Genomic DNA, 13,758 nt, shown 5'->3' on the forward strand with positions numbered 1-13,758 from the left:
GTGCTCTACACAAAGTGTTTGGTTTTTAGAGCTTTTTGGTTTGGTTTTTAGAGAGTTTTGGTTTTTAGAATTTCAAATAATGGATAGTGCACCTGTACATGGTTTCCCTCCCAATTTTATATATATATATATATATATATATATATATATATATATATATATATATATATATAGATAGATAGATAGATAGATAGATAGATGAGATAGATAGATAGAGTACATTCTATCCTTTTTGGTATTTACATTACGTATATTTGTTGATCAAGCATCAGTATCCATGTTTGTATAGGCAGAAAATCCTAGGGCACTCAAATATTGTCCCTGGAAAGGACACCCATTTGCAATGCCCTTCATGTAGACACAAATGTGCTTCCCTAACCTTGCCTACTAGTTTGGCAGGAATTGTTATGTCAGTCAGTGATTTAGGTTTTGATAGCGACTTTCTTTTTGTTCTGCTGACCAAGTTGTTGGACTTGTGTTATCAGGTCATGGACACATGGAATATGTCAGTTGTGTCCGGATGAGGCTTCTATCTTTGACTTGCCGTCTCCCTTTGCCACAGGACTTTTTTAAGTACTTTTGTTGATGCCTCGCATTCTGATTTTTGCACTTAATTTTAGTTCCAGATTAATTATAAGTAATATGGATTTGATGAAACATATGTCGTTTAAAGAAGAAAAAACAGATTCATACAAACTTGTTGCATACAATGTGAATTTCTGCTTCTGGCTCAACTGATTTCTCTCAGCTCGTGAGTGGTGGTAATGCAAAGAAGAAAACTTGTACAGTACTCTACCTGTTTTAAGACCTATAATACACCTATACTTGCACAGCATTGCTTTCTTGATTGCAGTGTTATTTTTTCATATTAAGATGGATTGCAGTGTCTGGTCAGTGTTTTGGTAGATGAATTAATTAATTACAATGAAAAGATTGTGGGAAAAGGTGTAAAAAATACATTTTATTTTTTAACCATTTACAGTTTTTTCTTGTTAATAATATTATAGTTATGTCAATTTTCATTATTTTTCATTTTATATACTTATGTTTTTTAATTTCTTGTAGAAGATCTGGGTAGTAGTGAAGAATCTGGTAAGGACTGGTCAGATCTGGAACGTGAAGCTGCAGAGGCAGATAAGGAACATGTTGACTTTGAAGATGAATATTCTAAGTCCAACAAGAAAAAAGGAGGCTTTGACAAATACAGCAAGAGGTAAGAGGACTGCAGGGGTACTGTTTCAACTGTTCTATATGGTGGGAGGTTAGCTGAAATACTTAGCAAACATATAAAAGAAAGATATAGTACTAAAGTGGCGGGAGTTTGGATTCATGACTTGGTGTGTTTTACTAAAGTGGTGGGATTTTGGATTCATGACTTGCTGTGTTTCAGATTCAAGAACAAACCTTCTGCAAAATCCGTCAAGGACAAACATAGCAAGTAAACAAACTGGATTCAGTTGTTTATTGTATCTTCATGATCACTTCATTTAGGTCTTTTATTTTCTGTTCTATCTTTTGCAATAATTTACAGATGCAATCTCACTTCAACCAAACTTGCACACTCATCATCACGTCAGTTGTACTAAGTGAGCAGAGTCTGTTATTTTATTCCTGTGCCTCTGATTTTTTTATCTTAAACAATGAAATTCTGTCAATCGGAAATGTAAGCATGTGGACTTGGTCAGAGTTAGAACCTCAGTAATTTGCCTATTTTGGATTGTTATTGGTTGGAAGAGAAAGTCTCAGTTTACCACTCGGTGATACCTCTTCAGTCCAGTGAGGTTTTGTGCCGTATGTATTGATTATTGCAAGCTTGTTTCATGTTTTTTAAAATTATATTTAGTAATTGAAATGGGTCATTCATAATTAGCGCTTCATTATGAAGTGGTACATACAAAAGAATCTCACTTCGTGCACATGGTGGTAGTGTAGAAGCATGTGAGCAGATTTTAATGTTAAGTGTTTCTTGAAAAAATTGCCATTTAATTTTTTGACATTATTCAGAAAGATTAAATAATTGGCAGGTGAACAACTTGCCTGGTAATTTTAGCACAGCATAATAGGTTAGTGATCAAGCATTTAATATATTCCACTGAATAACAAGAGTCTAATCATTAGAATGTCCTTTTATGTTTTTCTTTTTATTTTTTTCTAGTCAGTTCCCAACTTAGAGTGGAAACAGTTAGTAGGGATTTCTTATGACCTGCAATTGTGAATTCAAGAAGTTTGAATGTTATTAACCTTAGCACATAACCATTGCATAATAACAGTTATATAGCTAATGGTCATAATATTTGATACAAAACAAGCCATTGTGACATTCCTCGTATAGTATATGCTAACTCTGAAGATGAATATACTAAATCCTAGAAGAAAAAGGCATGGCAAAAAGCAAGAGTTAAGGGGACTTATAGGTCCTGTTGCAATTTTACATATTATAGGAGGTTAGCTGACATAATTAGCAAGGTACATTTAAAAAGATATACTAAAGAGGTGGGAGTTTAGATTCATGTCTTGCTGTGTTTCAGGTTCAAGAACAAACCCTCTGCAAAATCCATCAAGGACAAACATAGCAAGTAAACATACTGGATTCAGATGTTTATTGTATCCTCATGATCTCTTTATAGTTATTTTATTTTCTCTCCTATCATTTTGCTATAATTTACTTCAGCAATTTCACTTCAACCAAATTTGCACACCCATAATCATGTCAGTTGTACGAAGTGAGCAGAGCCTGAGGTATTTATTCAAGTGCCTCTGATTTGTGTTAACAAAAGATGAAAGTCTGTATTCATGAAATGTAAGCATGTGGACTTGAGCAGCCTTTTAGTCTTGAGTAATTTGTGTGTTTTGGATAGTTTTTGGTTGGAAGGAAAATTCTCAGTTCACTACCACTTTGTGGCATCTCTTCAGTCCAATGAAGTTTTGGGCCCAGTATTGTGAGCTTGTTTCAGTTTTAATTATTGATTTTTGTTGTTTTATACCCTTAGTAATTGGAATTAGTCTTTCATAATTGACGCTTCAGTGTGAAGTGTCACGTACGAATAAATCTCACTTCGTGCATTTAGTGGCATTGTGGCATGTGAGTAAACTTTAAGGTTTATGTATTTCTTGAAAAATTGCCATTTGATTTTGTGACACTGTTCAGAAAGATTAAATAATTGGGAGGTGAATGAGTCAGCTGGTACTTTTAGCACAGAGCAAAATAGGTTAGTAATCCAGCATTTATGTATTCCACTGAATTAACAGGAGAGTTGTAAAATTAGAATGTCCCTTTTTGTTCCAGTTTCTGTTTTAATGTGTTTTCTTTATTCTGGAGTCAGTTGTCTTTAGACCAGTGAAGTGAATTTAGGAAATGTTAATGTTCCTAACCTTGTTGCGGCAGTGGCAGTATCATAGTTAATGGTGATATTTGATACAAAACAAGCCATGGTAACATTCTTGTACAATACATTACATGGTACTCCTTTTCCTCTTTGTCACAATATTGTCATTTGTTTTGTAAAGTTTTAAGGTGAAGTCGCACATCAAAGAAAAGGACCTATTCCTTGCAGTTGGCACTTTGTCAGTTGCAAGTGTCTTCTAGCTGCATAATACTTTTCATCTTTTCTGTCAGTCTTTCCTCCTGGCTGTCCAAATTCTTCAACTTTAACTGGGTTCATTTTTCATTTCTCATTTAAAAACAAATGCCTTGGTGAGCTCTTTGAGCCTTGAAATTTAAATGGGTAGTCTTGTTTTTCATGTAATTTAATTAAGTAATGGAATTGAGATTAATCATGGAAACAGTGGTGATGACATTTAAATTGGGTATTTTTTCATTACAGTCATGAATATCAGGAGAATATAAGTTGTGTGTATTAGCAGTGATGGTGCTGTTGCATAATTATTTCAAAAATTTTAAGTACCATCCGCAACATAAGTAGTAATAGAATTTTAGGAATGTGCGTAGCATAGGCAGAAAAGGTTGCAGATATGTCTTCTTAATTTTCATGCAGCTGATTATGATAAAATCCTGTGAAATGATGAGATGATAACATGTACCAGTCACCAAAGGCAGATACCTCATGATAAGATCAACATCTATCATTAGTCTTGTAAAATTATTTTTTGTTTCACTACAAACCCATTAGTACAGCTATCCATTGAAGTTTCAAAGGCTTACGGGTTGCTAAATCACCATGAAAATAAGAAAATTCAGATAATTCCCCAGTTAGTACTGTACGTTATTTTTGGCCTTAAATTTACTAACATTTTGTATAAACTGTTATTTTCCAGTTTATAAATAATACAATATGGTACAACACACCATGTTTAGTGTACAGTACAGTTTCAACAATACATTATTGCATATCTTAAAAGAGAGAATACATGCACTATAATTTATTTTTGTGCTATATGTATTATTGAATTCATGAAAGATTATTTTGAATATAGTATATATATATAATATATATATATATATATATATATATATATATTATTATATAATTAATATATTAATATTATAATTTATATAATTTATTATATATATAGATATATATATATATATATATATATATATATATATATATTTATATATATATATATATATATATATATATATATATATATTATATGTATGTATGTATGTTGTATGTATAACTGAATCACGAAAGTTAGGAACGTGATAAATCCATAAATAAAGATATATGCCATGAAGGAAAAATAAACGAAGGAGGATCTGCAAGATCTTTCGACGTTAAACGTCCTTTACTGAGCAGTAAAGGACGTTTAACGTCGAAAGATCTTGCAGATCCTCCTTCGTTTATTTTTCCTTCATGGCATGTGTGTGTGTATATATACATATATATATATATATATATATATATATAATATATATATATATATATATATATATATATATATATAGATAGATATCTATCTATCTATCTATCTATCTATCTATCTATCTATCTATCTATCTATCTATCTATCTATCTATCTATCTATATATATATATATATATATATATATTGTTACGTATATAGCGGCCTTGAGAGAGGCTAGATACGTAAACGGAAGTGATTGAGGGATTTCAAGAGGGAATTGCTTTAACTTACCGTAAACTGCTAGTTATTATTAATTTCTTTAGAGGGAAGGTCGCCAGAAAACTCAGCTCGTTACTTAAAGCTATTTATTTACTAAAAGGCCCGTGCTGGGCTGGAGAAAAGGTAAATGATGGCTCCATTGAGCTGTTATAGCTGGTTTTCATACACTTGGGGTAATGCAACACTTGCGGGCAGAGACATGACACGTGGCTCATGGAATCTGGAAAAGAATCCCAGATTAGACGAGATAAAAGAAAAAAGGATTTCTTGTTTTGATTAATTAATTCTCTAATACTGGGGAGAAGGAACTTTTAAGGTTTCACTGAAGTATGCAATGACTCCATTGGTCTGGGACGATCACACAAGGGGAAGCATGCGGCCATGAGGCAGTGAGAGGGAACAAGAGGATGAATTCCTTTTGTTGCTGGAAATTGAATTGGGAGAATGAGGATCAAAATTATAATAGGTGATAAGGGAGAGACTGGCAATATGCTGTTCCACAAGACGTACCTGGATGTCGTGTTCAGTGTGGACCTTTGTAGAAAATGTGGCTCTTTGTAGAAAAGTATGGGGGCCCCTTTGTCTGAGGCCTGGGTCATCGGCGCGCCACTCACACCCTGGGTAGGCCTAACAGGAAGGCAGGTAATTTGACCTCTGTCCGAGATCACGTCTCGCAGCCGACTGAGGCAGAATTCAGGTGGTTTGCTTGGGGGTTGGAGGTCAGCTTAACCCCCCACGATCAAGGCAAATCCTGGAAAACAAGCATACAGCCAGCAGAGGGGTCACAGGAAAGAGAGCTTAAGGTATAGGTCTAAGAAGTACCAATCTGCCTACACCCTTCCCTTTTGAGATACGTCCCTACAGCTGATAAAAGTCTCTTTTCCCCCAACTGGGGAACTCTCTATCTCTAGCTGGCGGGTTTTGGGTTTCCCGCGGTTACTAAAAATCAGCTGATATTCTAAAGAAATGGCTGCCATTTTCCAAATCAAATTATTTAGTTGATATTTGGGTAGACGAACGATCTATACACGTCACAGCTCCCCCTGTTAAGAAGGCATTCACTCCCTTTCGGGTGTGAAGGTCTTGGCTTATATAAATTGATCGTCTCGACTACCCCGTTCTCCTATTCCAATTTGAAGTTTTTTTTGAGCAGGGATACAGCTAACTACAGTGGCCTACCTAACTTATAGGCAAAGATGCTAAGTGTACTACTTAATATAGTGATGTAATCTAGCCTAAGTAATAACTACGGGTTGTCTGTGACGACAGTCTACTCTACCCCTAGATAAGGTTACTTGAAAATTCTACTTGCTACTAACCTAATGCCCTGGTACTAAATCATTAGCCTAACCTACTCAATACAGTTAAATGAAGACGCAATCATTCCAGAGTGTGGTACGCACAACTACAGTTCAGCGACGGAATTGTTAAAACATATGAGGTGAGGTAATGAAGCGTGAGGATGATGAGTGGTTAGTGCATTACCAGGATGGAAATGTAATGTAATTATATTTAAGTGAGGGTTAGTATCACCATGGCTAGGGGTTAGAGGGTTAGTTCTACTGGCAGAGATCAGGCTGGCTACCTTCTCTGGGTAGGTGCCAGGATCACTCTGCAATTGAATGCGACACTGTACCTCGGGCACAGGTGCCAAGGAGAGCATGTGGCTCTTGGGTTAGTTTGTTAATGATTGGTTACGTCCCTTCTTCTTCTTCTTATTCCTCCAGGACCTGGCTATACCAGTCCTTGGAGTAGACGGAGGCACCGACTCTGGGGAAAGGCCAGAAACGCCGGCAGGAGCAGAGGCAGTGGTAACCTGAGGGATTGCAGGAGAACACCCTACTTCGGTATCTGCAGCAACCGTCGTAGAGGTGGAACCTACTGCAGGGGAGGCCCTCACTCCGGCTGCTGCGACAGCCGTCGTAAGGGGAAAACTCCAGGCTGACTCCTGGTCGGGCAGTTCCTGGTCTTCCAGAGGAGGTATGAAGGTTAGGTCTGCCGGAGGTTCATCCTCGGGCGACAGTGGTGAGGGTGAAGAAGACTCATGGACTTTGGATTGGCCATGGGCTGCGGTAAGCTCCATGCCTGTTGGAAGATCTCCTGTAGGAGGATCCTTGGTTAGGTTAGGCGCCGGCGCTAGCTCGGGGCCAGGCGCAGAGGTCAAGTTCGGTGGTGGCTCTACGTCCAGGCTGGACGGAGCTTGGCACTGCTCAGTGCTGCCAAGTGGTACTGGCAGAGAGTTGAGGTCGACTGGACCTGTGGCGGGTACCGGAGGTGCAATACCTCTCAGCGTGCCCTTGGTTATGGGAGACAGAGGGTCCTGTCTCTTTTGGAAGGCTAAGCCTTGTGGGACTTGGACAGTGTCCGCTGCACATAACTTGCTAGGGCACCTAGGCCAATTTGTGGAGTGCCCTATTACGTTACAGGTTTTGCAACGGAACTGTGAATGGTCAATCTCCCTCCTTGGTAACGGGGGAGACAGTTGGTGGATGTACTTCCTAGAGGAAGTAGAATTTCGGTGACTCCGTGCTTTGGAGTGATTTGACATGGGGTTAGGACCCCTAGGCTTCTTGAACGGTGAGGGAGACTTCATGTCTTGCCCTAGGAGGAGGTCGTAACCTCCTGGAATGTAGCTTGCAACTGCAAGGGTACAAACTCTGGAGAAGTGAGGTCTGGTGACCCTCAATTGGATGGTCGGAAGGATCAGCTTAATATGGTTGATACCTTCAATGGTTATTAAATGACGTCTATCGACGTTAGCCCCTCGGGGGATTCGATCTTCCCGTATCAGGGAGATTTGAGCGCCAGCCGTCGTAGGCTCTGACGTGGCTTGGCGGATAATGGCTTTGGAGGGGTGCGACTGTTATAGGGCCCTTAGCTGGGGGTCCTAGTGAAGAAGGATTGGTGACGGCCATTGCGATGGTAGGAATATTGTGGTTCGCGCACCCTCCGTAGTTGGCAGACATGTGACCCTTGCGGCCACAGTCTCGGCAGAACGTGTTCCAGAACCTCTTTCGTGGCACTGGACGGTAAGGCCGAGATGGCCCCACAGGTTGCGAGTCTGTGGAGTCACCAAGGCTGGCAGTGTGCTCTGGCACAAGTGAAGAGTCCTCTCTGGCAGTGATTTGAGGTAGGGAGGTTAAGGAATCCTCCGTTGAATCACCCTCGGAAACAAGTCCGGGGTTAACTGGTGGGCTTACCTCTTCCAAAGTGGAGGAGGTAGGCGGTAAAATGGTAAAAGGCTGGCAGGATGCGGCAGGAATTTCTATCTCTGGCACTGGATCAGGACCAGGCTCACAAATAGAAAGGATGTCAGGCTGACCAGAGACGGCGGGACTAAGGGAGACAGTGGGTGCAGGGCTGGAAGCTGGCAGAGTGGCTGGAGCTAAGATAATCTCCTTACGGGCCTTCTCCCGCTTGATTTCGAGTTCCTTCTCCTTGAGAGTGAGCTCATGCTTTCGCTCCTCTTCCCTTGCCTTCCTTTCTGCTTCTCTGGCTTGTCTCTGGTTTTCTCTTACTTTCTTTTCTTGCAGGCGTGCGGCAGCCTGCTGCGTCTTTATCCACTGGTCAAGTGCTGGTCCAGTGTAACCAGCCTCCTTGCCCAGAGTTATGAGGGCTCCGAGCTTCTCTAGCTCTCTGGCAAAGAAGTCGCGGGAAGCAGGGGAAGACATTTCCCTTAGGCTGCAGGAGAGGCTCGGATGAAAATGATAATAATGACCAGGAAGGGTAAATGGATGGAATGGGAGTGCCTACTGTGGAAAGTGGCACTCACTTGGAAAGGTGTTCTGCGACGTGGTAGAGAAAAAGTCTGAGAAGACTGGGTGCTCTGTGGCACTTGGGAAGTGTCCCGTAAGTTGGTGGCACTTCTGGATTGGCACCTTCTAAAGAGGTGAAAAAAATAAAGGAAGTGTGCGGCGCACGTCACACTTACGGGCGTTCCCAACTTGGGAGACGTTGGAATGGGCTACCTGTAGGTCCAATACAGGTGCACGGCACTTATGAGGAGGCGTTCCTTGGGCAGCACTAGTAGTGCTGGTATTGCGGCACTTCGGGAGGCGTTCCCTTGATTGGTCCGAAGGATCACTGATCCTCGTACACGGACATTAATGAAGTGGGCGTTCCGTAAGGACGGACACGCAGGTTTAATGGCTACCTGTACGGCCTGTACAGGTGCAATGGCTCTTATGGAGGCGTTCCTTGGGCAGCACTAGTAGTGCTGGTATTGCGGCACTTTGGGGAGGCGTTCCCTTGGGATGGTCCGAAAGATATCTGATCCTCGTACACGGACATTAATGAACTGGGCGTTCCGTAAGGACTGACACGCAGGTTTGTCAGCACTTAGGGCAGGTATTGCGGCACTTCTGGGAGGCGTTCCCTTGTTGAGTGTTCCGAAGGATCACTGACCCTTGTACACGGACACACTAATTACTTGGGCGTTCCGTAAGGACGGACACGCAGGTTTAATGGCTACCTGTACGGCCTGTACAGGTGCAATGGCATTTATGGAGGCGTTCCTTGGAGCACTGGTATCGTGCTGGTGTGTCCCGGACACTACATGCAGTATACTTAAATATACTGAAGTGAAATGGCACTGCTCATGGCAGAGTGTAATGGTGGAGGAGAGAAAGTAAAAGGTGGGAGTACTTCAGCAGCCAGTCGATGGACAGGGTCAAGAATTAGTGGCACTGTGAAATGGTAAGACCTGACGTGCACTGGTGGTGGCCAGTCCTAAACTGGTAACGACTTCCCTGTCTGGAAGTAATGAATTTGCGTGGCACACTGTGCGAATTGTGCTTGCGGTATACGCAAGTCTTTTGTGATAAAAAATGAACAAGACCACTCGGCCAACGACAGGTAATGATAATTGAAAATGCTCAGTCCCTCGCTGAAGTACTCGGTAAATGAAATAAATAAATGTTTGCAAACTGCAATGGACACATGCGCGTACGTATCACGCTGTGTAAATGAAAGACACGAGACTAAAATAATGTTAATTCTGCATGCTATAATTAATGGTAAGATGTAGTACTCTTGGCTTCGTGAATACTGTGTTCTCTCTCTCTCTCTCTCTCTCTCTCTCTCTCTCTCTCTCTCTCTCTCGGTCGAGAGGTGAAAAATGATATATGAATGAACTCCCTTATATTTGAATTGAACTAATGTTCGTTTAATATGACGCAACTTGCGTTAAATTATCTACTTACGTTAACGTTTTTTGTGAAAGAATTGCTTTTGATAACGTTTTATGAAAAATGATAACGCGCTCGCGGTGAACGATGTTTACGTTAATGTTAGCGGCTTGCGCTTATGAAATGATTTGCGTTTCGATATGAATTTTACAAAGACGCGTTTTACGTTAACAATTCTTGCAAGTGACTCTACTTTTAAGATTTACGTTAACTTTACGTAAGGACAAGTGAAAAATTACGGTAAGGATTTGAAAACGATGTTAGCAAACAATTGTAAATGAGGTTACGTTAAGTGAAATGAAATTTTCGCTCAGCGCGCGAGTGAGTGATGCGAGGTGAAACACGTGAGGCGAGAAGAGCGGGTTAGCACCACGGTGTGCTAGCATTGATGGCGAATCAGCTGATTCTCTGTAAATGCGAAGGCAATTTACAACACAAAATTCTACTTTCTTATTCCAGGCGAATTACGTTAATTTCTCTGGCAGGACGATAGATACTAGTACCGAGATTGATATTATTTACGTTAAAACTTTGAGACTTACGTTACTTTGCTTAAATGGTTTAGATAATTCTGAAAGGGATAAAAACATGGCTGCCGCTGTGAGCGAAAACGAAGGCTGGTTGAGACCGCGCAGGCGCGAAAGTGCGCTAAGCTGACTTAGCTGAGAGGTAGCGGTTACCAACACTTGGAATGAAAACTAAGTTAAAAATGGATTCCCTAACATATCACAGACAAAAGAATTGTACACTTCTTTTGCCGTAACTATTAGTAAAACACTCCTAACTAGCTAGGCTTTCTAATACAGCAATAAACCCTGGCAAAGCACTTCCTAGTTTGATCTGGTCCTTTCTGGCATCTATCTGCACACGTGTTCGTGAGAGCTCCTACGAGGACAGCACAAAGTAACAGAGAATTCGCGGGGCAAATTGTTTGCTCGCCGCTAAAATAAAGCACTGGCGCGTTCGCCGTTACAATAATAAGATTTCTACCTACGCTCTTTTGACCACTTCAACAATAAAAATACTTAAACGTACCTTAAGCTAACATTGGTTATAGAATAATCATATTAATGAATGGAATACCTTACCGTGAGTCAGTGTGTCTTCTTTCCCTGCAAGTGTGCTTGATTTGCTTTTTGTAAAATAATTTACAGTTTACGTTTTACAACGGATAACGCGATTTACAAGCTTTTTTTTAAGCAAGCTAGGTTCAATCCAGGCAAGATTCGCCAAAGTTACGTATATAGCGGCCTTGAGAGAGGCTAGATACGTAAACGGAAGTGATTGAGGGATTTCAAGAGGGAATTGCTTTAACTTACCGTAAACTGCTAGTTATTATTAATTTCTTTAGAGGGAAGGTCGCCAGAAAACTCAGCTCGTTACTTAAAGCTATTTATTTACTAAAAGGCCCGTGCTGGGCTGGAGAAAAGGTAAATGATGGCTCCATTGAGCTGTTATAGCTGGTTTTCATACACTTGGGGTAATGCAACACTTGCGGGCAGAGACATGACACGTGGCTCATGGAATCTGGAAAAGAATCCCAGATTAGACGAGATAAAAGAAAAAAGGATTTCTTGTTTTGATTAATTAATTCTCTAATACTGGGGAGAAGGAACCTTTAAGGTTTCACTGAAGTATGCAATGACTCCATTGGTCTGGGACGATCACACAAGGGGAAGCATGCGGCCATGAGGCAGTGAGAGGGAACAAAAGGATGAATTCCTTTTGTTGCTGGAAATTGAATTGGGAGAATGAGGATCAAAATTATAATAGGTGATAAGGGAGAGACTGGCAATATGCTGTTCCACAAGACGTACCTGGATGTCGTGTTCAGTGTGGACCTTTGTAGAAAATGTGGCTCTTTGTAGAAAAGTATGGGGGCCCCTTTGTCTGAGGCCTGGGTCATCGGCGCGCCACTCACACCCTGGGTAGGCCTAACAGGAAGGCAGGTAATTTGACCTCTGTCCGAGATCACGTCTCGCAGCCGACTGAGGCAGAATTCAGGTGGTTTGCTTGGGGGTTGGAGGTCAGCTTAACCCCCCACGATCAAGGCAAATCCTGGAAAACAAGCATACAGCCAGCAGAGGGGTCACAGGAAAGAGAGCTTAAGGTATAGGTCTAAGAAGTACCAATCTGCCTACACCCTTCCCTTTTGAGATACGTCCCTACAGCTGATAAAAGTCTTTTTTCCCCCAACTGGGGAACTCTCTATCTCTAGCTGGCGGGTTTTGGGTTTCCCGCGGTTACTAAAAATCAGCTGATATTCTAAAGAAATGGCTGCCATTTTCCAAATCAAATTATTTAGTTGATATTTGGGTAGACGAACGATCTATACACGTCACAATATATATATACACATATATATAGGCGGCCCTCGGTTAGCGGCAGGGGTTTCCTTCCTGGCCGCCGACGCCAATTGATTTTTGACGCCAAGCGATTTTAAAGCCTACGGCCACCCCGCACGTTCTTTTGAAACTCTAGACCAGTCAAAGGCGCCGTAATCCCACAACGGCGCAATAAGTAAAATTATATTTATGCAGTATAGTACTATAGAATTTACTGTACAGTACATTATAGCATTGTAAATACTGTAAAGTGAAAAAAGCCTAGCTTTAATCCTTTGGGTGCTTAGAGTATGTAAAGATATAATAAAGTTTATACAGTGTACAGGTAGCTGTAGTGTTCAAGTTACGATCATTAGTCTTACGATAGTCCGATTTTATGAGAGATCAAATTACAATGGCCTAACTTTATCTATCTTATAGTTACATAAGTTCAATGACAGCAAAAGAGAATGATGAAAGTATGGTTTTAACGTTATACTCGTTGTGTGAATGTTTACAGCCATGAACAACCGAACGAGAAAAGACTTTTTTTTTTTTCTAAGTACAACCGAACTGGATAACATCCGTTTGGCTTGTATTTCAATCATCATACTACAGTACACTATTACCGTAGTTGTTATAAATGGCGTTATGTATAGAATAGAACTGAGATATCTTAATGTAATAACTTTATTCGCTATAGATCAAAGATCAATATAGATTAAAGATCAATCGGGAAATATACTGTTAAATTTAAACCTAGTTATAACTGAAGCTGAGAAAACTGTTCAAGCTGCTAATTACTATTATCGTACATCGGCAACAAGGATAAAACTGCAGTAAACGTATGCCATCAAACACAACCGTAGATAAAATTGGGATAAAATCATTTTAATCAAAACTACTGTTCTTGAAAGAACACATTTTCTGTTGGTTTCACGCCGATATAAGATAAATAACGTAAAGTTCGTATTACGATGATATAAAGGATTATTGCGAATGGAACCACATAATTTTTTATGCAATAAACATGCTGCCAACGTAATCTGTTAACGAAAAAAAAAGTACTAGTTCACATTCACGAGACATATTCAATAAATATTTCCACCTAAAAACACGTTGTATAAGGAAAAATAACTTTGTCTCATATAAGTCAAGTAC

At 40.3% G+C, this 13,758-nt stretch overlaps 1 protein-coding gene across 8 annotated transcripts in view; it reads left to right on the forward strand.

Annotated features, from left to right (window-relative positions):
- LOC135219230 (FACT complex subunit spt16-like) overlaps positions 1 to 13,758 on the forward strand; it is a 231,369-nt gene that overhangs the window by 185,290 nt on the left and 32,321 nt on the right. For 2 of the 8 annotated variants that reach the window (XM_064255818.1, XM_064255819.1), the window contains exons 21-23: positions 1,066 to 1,213; positions 1,391 to 1,438; positions 2,529 to 2,576. In XM_064255818.1, the coding sequence (XP_064111888.1) occupies positions 1,066 to 1,213; positions 1,391 to 1,438; positions 2,529 to 2,576 (244 nt within the window). The remainder of the gene's footprint in view (positions 1 to 1,065; positions 1,214 to 1,390; positions 1,439 to 2,528; positions 2,577 to 13,758) is intronic. The other 6 variants (XM_064255821.1, XM_064255820.1, XM_064255815.1 and 3 more) reach the window with 3 other exon arrangements.

The sequence above is a fragment of the Macrobrachium nipponense genome, chromosome 1 (genome assembly GCF_015104395.2).
Source record: "Macrobrachium nipponense isolate FS-2020 chromosome 1, ASM1510439v2, whole genome shotgun sequence".
NCBI lineage: Eukaryota > Metazoa > Arthropoda > Malacostraca > Decapoda > Palaemonidae > Macrobrachium > Macrobrachium nipponense.